Genomic DNA, 8,254 nt, shown 5'->3' with positions numbered 1-8,254 from the left:
ATACAACAGGTTCTTACTCATACAACAGGTTCTTACTCATACAACAGGTTCTTACTCATACAACAGGTTCTATCTCATACAACAGGTTCTATCTCAAACATTCTAAATTCTACATGTTCTTTATGAGTAGTATTGTGACCCTGGGGTGGCAACACAAACATTCATTCAGTTGTCCTGAGTCTGCATGAAACTGCCAGGACCTCAGATCAATGGAAACACTAGATTTTTAAAATCTTGTATCTCTTGACACATTACATTAAAATAGTCATGGCCTTTAAACCTTCAAGCTGCATACTGGACTCTATTCCAACTAAACTAGTGAAAAGAGCTACTTCCTGTGTTCGGCCCTCCTACATATACCAAACTCACTAAAAGTGACAGTAATAAAGCAGATCTTCAAAAAAACAGAAGACACCTGTACCATGTCAGATATAGAGTTGAAATGTATTACATTTTGAGTTTGCATCCCAGTATTACAGTTTATATACAGGACCAGTCAACAGTTTGGACACACCTACTCATTCAAATCAAAATCAAATCAAATGTATTTATATAGCCCTTCGTACATCAGCTGATATCTCAAAGTGCTGTACAGAAACCCAGCCTAAAACCCCAAACAGCAAGCAATGCAGGTGTAGAAGCACGGTGGCTAGGAAAAACTCCCTAGAAAGGCCAAAACCTAGGAAGAAACCTAGAGAGGAACCAGGCTAGGTGGGGTGGCCAGTCCTCTTCTGGCTGTGCCGGGTGGAGATTATAACAGAACACGGCCAAGATGTTCAAATGTTCATAAATGACCAGCATGGTCCAATAATAATAAGGCAGAACAGTTGAAACTGGAGCAGCAGCACGGCCAGGTGGACTGGGGACAGCAAGGAGTCATCATGTCAGGTAGTCCTGAGGCATGGTCCTAGGGCTCAGGTCCTCCGAGAGAGAGAAAGAAAGAGAGAAAGAGAGAATTAGAGAGAGCACACTTAAATTCACACAGGACACCGAATAGGACAGGAGAAGTACTCCAGATATAACAAACTGACCCTAGCCTCCCGACACATTAACTACTGCAGCATAAATACTGGAGGCTGAGACAGGAGGAGTCAGGAGACACTGTGGCCCCATCCGAGGACACCCCCGGACAGGGCCAAACAGGAAGGATATAACCCCACCCACTTTGCCTAAGCACAGCCAAGGGCGACACCCAGACAGGACGACCACATCAGTGACTCAACCCACTCAGGTGACGCACCCCTCCCAGGGACGGTATGAGAGAGCCCCAGTAAGCCAGTGACTCAGCCCCTGTAATAGGATTAGAGGCAGAGAATCCCAGTGGAAAGAGGGGAACCGGCCAGGCAGAGACAGCAAGGGCGGTGCGTTACTCCAGAGCCTTTTCGTTCACCTTCACACTCCTGGGCCAGACTACACTTAATCATATGACCCACTGAAGAGATGAGTCTTCAGTAAAGACTTAAAGGTTGAGACCGAGTCTGCGTCTCTCACATGGGTAGGCAGACCATTCCATAAAAATGGAGCTCTACAGGAGAAAGCCCTGCCTCCAGCTGTTTGCTTAGAAATTCTAGGGACAAATAGGAGGCCTGCGTCTTGTGACCGAAGCATACGTGTAGGTATGTACGGCAGGACCAAATCGGAAAGATAGATAGGAGCAAGCCCATGTAATGCTTTGTAGGTTAGCAGTAAAACCTTGAAATCAGCCCTTGCCTTAACAGGAAGCCAGTGTAGGGAGGCTAGCACTGGAGTAATATGTTCAAATTCTTTGGTTCTCGCCAGGATTTCAGCAGCCGTATTTAGCACTAACTGAAGTCTATTTAGTGCTTTATCCGGGTTGCCGGAAAGTAGAGCATTGCAGTAGTCTAACCTAGAAGTAACAAAAGCATGGATTAATTTTTCTGCATCATGTTTGGACAGAACGTTTCTGATTTTTGCAATGTTATGTAGATGGAAAAAAGCTGTCCTTGAAACAGTCTTGATATGTTCGTCAAAAGAGAAATCAGGGTCCAGAGTAACGCCGAGGTCCTTCACAGTTTTATTTGAGACGACTGTACAACCATCAAGATTAATTGTCAGATTCAACAGAAGATCTCTTTGCTTCTTCGGACCTAGAAAAAGCATCTCTGTTTTGTCCGAGTTTAAAAGTAGAACGTTTGCAGCCATCCACTTCCTTATGTCTGAGACAGACTTCTTGTGAGGGCAATTTTGGGGCTTCACCGTGTTTCATTGAAATGTACAGCTGTGTGTCATCCGCATAGCAGTGAAAGTTAACATTATGTTTTCGAATAACATCCCCAAGAGGTAAAATATATAGTGAAAACAATAGTGGTCCTAAAACGGAACCTTGACGAACACCAACATTTACAGTTGATTTGTCAGAGGACAAACCATTCACAGAGACAAACTGATATCTTTCCGACAGATAAGATCTAAACCAGGCCAGAACATGTCCGTGTAGACCAATTTGGGTTTCCAATCTCTCCAAAAGAATGTGGTGATCGATGGTATCAAAAGCAGCACTAAGGTCTAGGAGCACGAGGACAGATGCAGAGCCTCGGTCTGACGCCATTAAAAGGTCATTTACCACCTTCACAAGTGCCGTCTCAGTGCTATGATGGGGTCTAAAACCAGACTAAAACCATAATAACCATCACATCTTAGTTAACTTGGAGTCACATGATGATATGTCGTGTGGTCCTCCCACTACGACTTGGGAACCCATGCAGTTTATTAGGCTACAGATGAAATAAGTTATGAACTTCACAGGGTTGTGAAAGTGCATGTGATGAGCTTGATGCTCCTTTCCAATACATTTTGATGGTCTTATTCTGGTGACATGATGATTGATGCTTGGTTGCCATTTGACAAATAATATCTCTCTCATCAATAATAATCTCATCATGTAGGTAGCCTACCAACACTGTATCTGTGAGCTGCTGGCTACAATGCACGGGGACAAGAGGACGTTTTCTATATAACGCAGCAGTTTTATAAAACCATCAGTAGAGTTGAAAATGTGATGGAAACCAATTTAACTTGTATTTTTCATTCGGTACATTCGGGAATTTAACAGCAAACGTAATTTTTTTGTGCACTACTACTAATAATAATAATCTCATCATGTAATCATGTAGGTAGCTTACCTGCACTGTATCTGTGAGCTGTTGGCTACAGAGCACGTTTTCTATATAGAAGAGTTGAAAATGCGACAGAACAGTGGGAAAATGTATATATTGTTTTATGCAGATTTTGGAATATTCACATGAAAATCTGTCTCAAATTGCATGGAAACTTAGCTACTAAGGTGGATATTGATCCAACACCTGCCGTTTATTCAAACCAGCCCACTGGGCACAGACGTCAGTTCAACATCTAGTTTCTATTTACATTTCTTTGAGTCCTCAACTAAAGTGAATTCAACACGAAATCTACACAAAATGTCACCTGTCACTGGATTTAGGTTGCAAGTTGGGTGAAACACAAAAACATAAAAATACCTGATTTTTACAAATCCAATCAGTTTTCTACATTGATCTAACACCATCACATGGATTTGTTTAGTTGAAATTACGTGGAAACTACATTTATTCAACCGGTGGGAGGCTTGTAAAATGTAAATGCCCCCAGGAAAGTGGAACAAGAAACTCCTCATTGAGACAATGATAAACAGCAATCTGTGGGAGAGTTGTGGTGGATATTATAAAATAAGGATCTGCTGTAGTCCAAGTCAAACCAAGATTCTTTATTTCTGAGTTCAGAGTGAATAACAGAGTTACACAGCGCAGTGGAGACAGTCTGAATTCCTGAAGCATTGAGTGATGAGCACATATCTTTATAGTTTCCTGTTCCTGGGAGGGACTTTATTCATACAAGGACACAGGTGCAAATTGGTTTGCAACACAGGATGATAGTCCCAAGAACAGGAGATTATAAGAGGACAGATTTTCCATTACAGAGTCTGAACATTTTCATTTCATTAAATCATCAGTGGGCCAACAATGCAAATGTCAACAATGTAGCAAATGCATCACATCCAAATATCACTTGATTATCTGTAGTGCTGGAGGAATGACACACCCAGATAAACACACACAGTCAGATAAACACAGAGTTTAAAAAAGGACCATTTAAACAGTTGGAATCTGATCTACTCTATATTCAAGATAAACACACAAAGAGCTTAAAAAATAATATACTACTCTATATTCAAACTTACATACTCAATTCATGTTTTCTAATAAAAACACACAAATATATGTTTGAGTATACCCTGTACCATTTATTTACATATGGTAAAGACAGGTAAACACATTGTCAGTCAACAATATAAGACAACGGGAGCACTGTGTATGTTCTCTGATGAATTTTAAGTCAACGTGATGTGAAAAACCTACACACTAAGAGAAGTAATTATTCTCCCGTGTGGATTCTCACGTGACGTTTAAGTGACCATGATGAGTAATATGTCTTCCCACAGTCTGAGCATTTGTAAGGGTTCTCCTCTGTGTGCAGTCTCATGTGTTCTTTCAGCTTTCCTGAATGGTTAAAACGCTTTCCGCAGTGGGAGCAGTGGTAAGGTTTCTCCCCTGTGTGCATTCGCTCGTGGGCATTCAGGTTTCCTGACTCTCCAAAACTCTTTCCACACTGGGAGCAATGGAAAGGCTTCTCCCCTGTGTGTATTCGTTTGTGAGATTTCATGTTTCCTAACTGGTTAAAACTCTTTCCACACTGTGTGCAATGGTGTGGCTTCTCCCCTGTGTGTATTCTCTCATGTCTTCTCATGCTAACGAACTGGTTAAAACTCTTTCCACAGTGGGAGCAGAGGTGTTGTCTTGCTGGTCTGGACGTTTCTGGTTTCTCCAAGTTTGGTTTTCCTGCTGCAATAAACAGTGTTAATTTAAAGAGAGACCTGAATGAAATCTCCACATGATAAAAACTGCCTTGCTATGAGGTTTAATCCAAATCAGATACCTCAATAACCTGAGGCCAGTTTTCAAACATTTCATCATTCAAAACAATCAAATGATGTTGTAGAGCTTCCGGATAATTACTGAGATGTTGACACGACCTATTATTATCTCTCGGAACACAAACAACTAGAATGTTCTAGATCACTCAAGACAGACATTGCTGGATTCCTATCAAGCAGGTGGTTGTAAATATATAACCTTCATAGCTGTATGATACAGGATGTGACCTACACACTTCCTTAAACCCGAAAATAAGTCAAGTCCAAAACTTGGAGACGGGCACATAGCACATCAGTAACATCTCCCGTTGTCAATAGGGTCGACACAATGGCTTTTCATTTCTTTTTTATTCACACATATTTAATATTTTGACAACCATTAATGTCACGATAATTTGGGTAGATGTTCCAAAAAATATAAATATTTAAGTGAAAAGATTATTTCTCTCAAATTTGGTGCACAAATTTGTTTACATCCCTGTTAGTGAACATTTCTCCTTTGCCAAGAAAAATCTATCCACCTGACAGGTGTGGCATATCAAGAAGCTGATTAAACAGCATGATCATTACACAGGTGCACCTTGTGCTGGGGACAATAAAAGGCCACTAAATGCGTTTTGTCACACAACACAATGCCACAGATGTCTCAAGTTTTAAGGGAAAGTGCAATTGGCATGCAGGAATATCCATTGGAGCTGATACGAGAATTGAATCTTAATTACTCTACCATAAGCCACCTCAATTGGCAATGCTGACTGCAGGAATATCCACTGGAGGTGTTCACTTAGGGGTGTCACTTTTGTTGCCAGCGGTTTAGACATTAATGGCTGTGTGGAGTTATTTTGAGGGGACAGCAAATTTACACTGTTATACAAGCTGTACACTCACTACTTTACATTGTAGAAAAGTGTCATTTCTTCAGTGTTGTCACATGAAAAGATATACTCAAATATTTACAAAACATGTGAGGGGTGTAGTCACTTTTGTGATATACTGTGTATATATAGCACCCGCCACAAGTTTAGACTCACCTACTCATTCAAGGGTTTGTATTTTTTACAATTTTCTTCGTTGTAGAATAATAGTGAAGACATCAAAACTATGAAATAACACAAATGGAATCATGTGGTAACCAAAAAAAGTGATAAACAAATCAAAAATATTTTAAATTTGAGATTCTTCAAAGTAGCCACCCTTTGCCTTGATGACAGCTTTGCACACTCTTGGCATTCTCTCAACCAGCTTCATTAATTATGTAATGGTGGAGACGCAGGGCAGCGTTCATATATGGTCGATTCCGTGGGAAAGTCAGCCTGAACATGTGTAACGGAGGTGAGAACGTGCCGTAAACTCACTCCACAGCTTGAAACGTCACAGATGGAGCTGTCCAACTGGTACCTTTTAAACTCACTCCACAGCTTGAAACGTCACAGATGGAGCTGTCCAACTGGTACCTTTTAAACTCACTCCACAGCTTGAAACGTCACAGATGGAGCTGTCCAACTGGTACCTTTTAAACTCACTCCACAGCTTGAAACGTCACAGATGGAGCTGTCCAACTGGTACCTTTTAAACTCACTCCACAGCTTGAAACGTCACAGATGGAGCTGTCCAACTGGTACCTTTTAAACTCACTCCACAGCTTGAAACGTCACAGATGGAGCTGTCCAACTGGTACCTTTTAAACTCACTCCATTGGTTCATTGTCAAGGAGAGTGGTCACGTGTGATGAGAAGCAGAGGATCACTAGTTTGAGCCCAGTATGGGGACAGTGACAATGGAGGCTAAACTGGCACACTAACGTCAGTTACACATGAACAAATAAATGCATTTTGTCTTTTAGAAAAGGTTTACGGAGCTTGTTTTAAAAATATATGTATTTGACATTTCTAACAAGTTCTGTATATCAGATGTTAATGAAGCAATACAGACCACATTGAAGTGTTTTGAATTGTTCTTGTATGTTCTACAGTCTTGTAAAGATAAAGGTGTTGACTGGGACAGGCAATGTAACATCCATAATGTTTTATGGAAAAGGTTTTTGTAAAACAAGCACCTTACAATGGATCATCTTGAAACTTTTCTTTCATCAAGGTTTTATATTGTCTATTGGTTTCTCTCTGTTCATTGGCAGAATCCTTTTTCAGTGTTATGATATTCATAACATCCATATCCACCAGTCTATCTTCCTGTCAACTAACAGAACTCTGCTGGTTGTCCTGGTAACAGATACCAGTGGGCAGATCTATTGTATTTGTTCAAACTAAACTACAGCACTTACTTTGTTGAGTCAAATCTGATCCTTTCTTCTCTTCTCCTCCTCTCACAGTTCCACTCAGCTCCGTTGTTTTCCTGCAGTCCACCAGCAGCACAGACAACCTCTTTATACCCAGCAGTAAGTTGTTACCGGGAGACTCTGCGAGGGAGGAAGGGCTAGCGTTGTCCTGGTAATCATAAAGAGGGTACACAGACACATATCATTATGGATGCTGATGTCACTGTTGTCATAAAGTGCTTTACAGAAACCCAACCCAGACCCTGAGAGAGGAAGCTGTGTGCTAGACCAGATCAAGCTGTACCATCTGGTGTTCTGATCTGGAGAGACTCTTCTCTGCCTCGTCAGCATCAGGATGTTGTTGAGGCTCCCCAGAGGATCCATAATAGTCATGTCTGTCTCCTGTGTGAATGAGAACAGCAACAGAGTCTTACAAAAGGCATGAATATGTCTAACATCATGATTTGATCAAATATTGTTTGTGATACAAATGTAAAAGGGTTGTTCCATGAAATGGTGCCTGTTGCATCCCTTTGATATTTAAGTAGACATTATGCACCAATATTGAATTTTAAAAGCCTGTTATATTAGATGAGGTGCACTTTAATGTAGACCACGTGGATAATTCAATATATCTCATTTAAAAGTCCCAAAAATATATGTACCAATGGCGGATTGCACCTTTAACAATTCCTACAGTACTGAACAACATATTCAAGTGTAGAACGTCAGTAGAATGCCCCTTAAAAACCACACGGTGGTTCAACAAATGCCTACTTTGTGCCCGTTATTAATTATTGTTTGTAAAACAGTACTCACTGGTCTTAATCTGATATTCAGTCTCCTCCTTTTCACTCCCAAAACGTCTTCCTTCTTCTCTTTTATTGAGATAGCCTCCTCTTCCTCTTTTACTCTAAAATGTTCTTCCGATGTTATGGCACCTTCCTCCTTTTTGACAACATCTTTCACTGTAATATCATCCTCTTCCTCTCCTTTCATCACAGCTTCTT

At 40.8% G+C, this 8,254-nt stretch overlaps 1 protein-coding gene across 1 annotated transcript; it reads right to left on the bottom strand.

The window, feature by feature from the left end:
- Positions 1 to 3,740: 3,740 nt before the first annotated feature.
- Positions 3,741 to 7,601, bottom strand: LOC124025656 (gastrula zinc finger protein XlCGF49.1-like). The gene is made up of 3 exons (XM_046338990.1): positions 7,549 to 7,601; positions 7,251 to 7,413; positions 3,741 to 4,877 (listed from the first exon to the last, which is right to left on the bottom strand). Exons 1-3 carry the CDS (start codon positions 7,549 to 7,551, stop codon positions 4,411 to 4,413), a joined length of 633 nt encoding a protein of 210 aa, XP_046194946.1. The 5' UTR covers positions 7,552 to 7,601; the 3' UTR covers positions 3,741 to 4,410.
- Between the last annotated feature and the right edge of the window lie 653 nt (positions 7,602 to 8,254).

This window comes from Oncorhynchus gorbuscha, unplaced genomic scaffold (assembly GCF_021184085.1).
Source record: "Oncorhynchus gorbuscha isolate QuinsamMale2020 ecotype Even-year unplaced genomic scaffold, OgorEven_v1.0 Un_scaffold_2326, whole genome shotgun sequence".
NCBI classification, from domain to species: Eukaryota; Metazoa; Chordata; class Actinopteri; order Salmoniformes; family Salmonidae; genus Oncorhynchus; species Oncorhynchus gorbuscha.
This window is presented reverse-complemented; position numbering and strand designations above follow the sequence as displayed.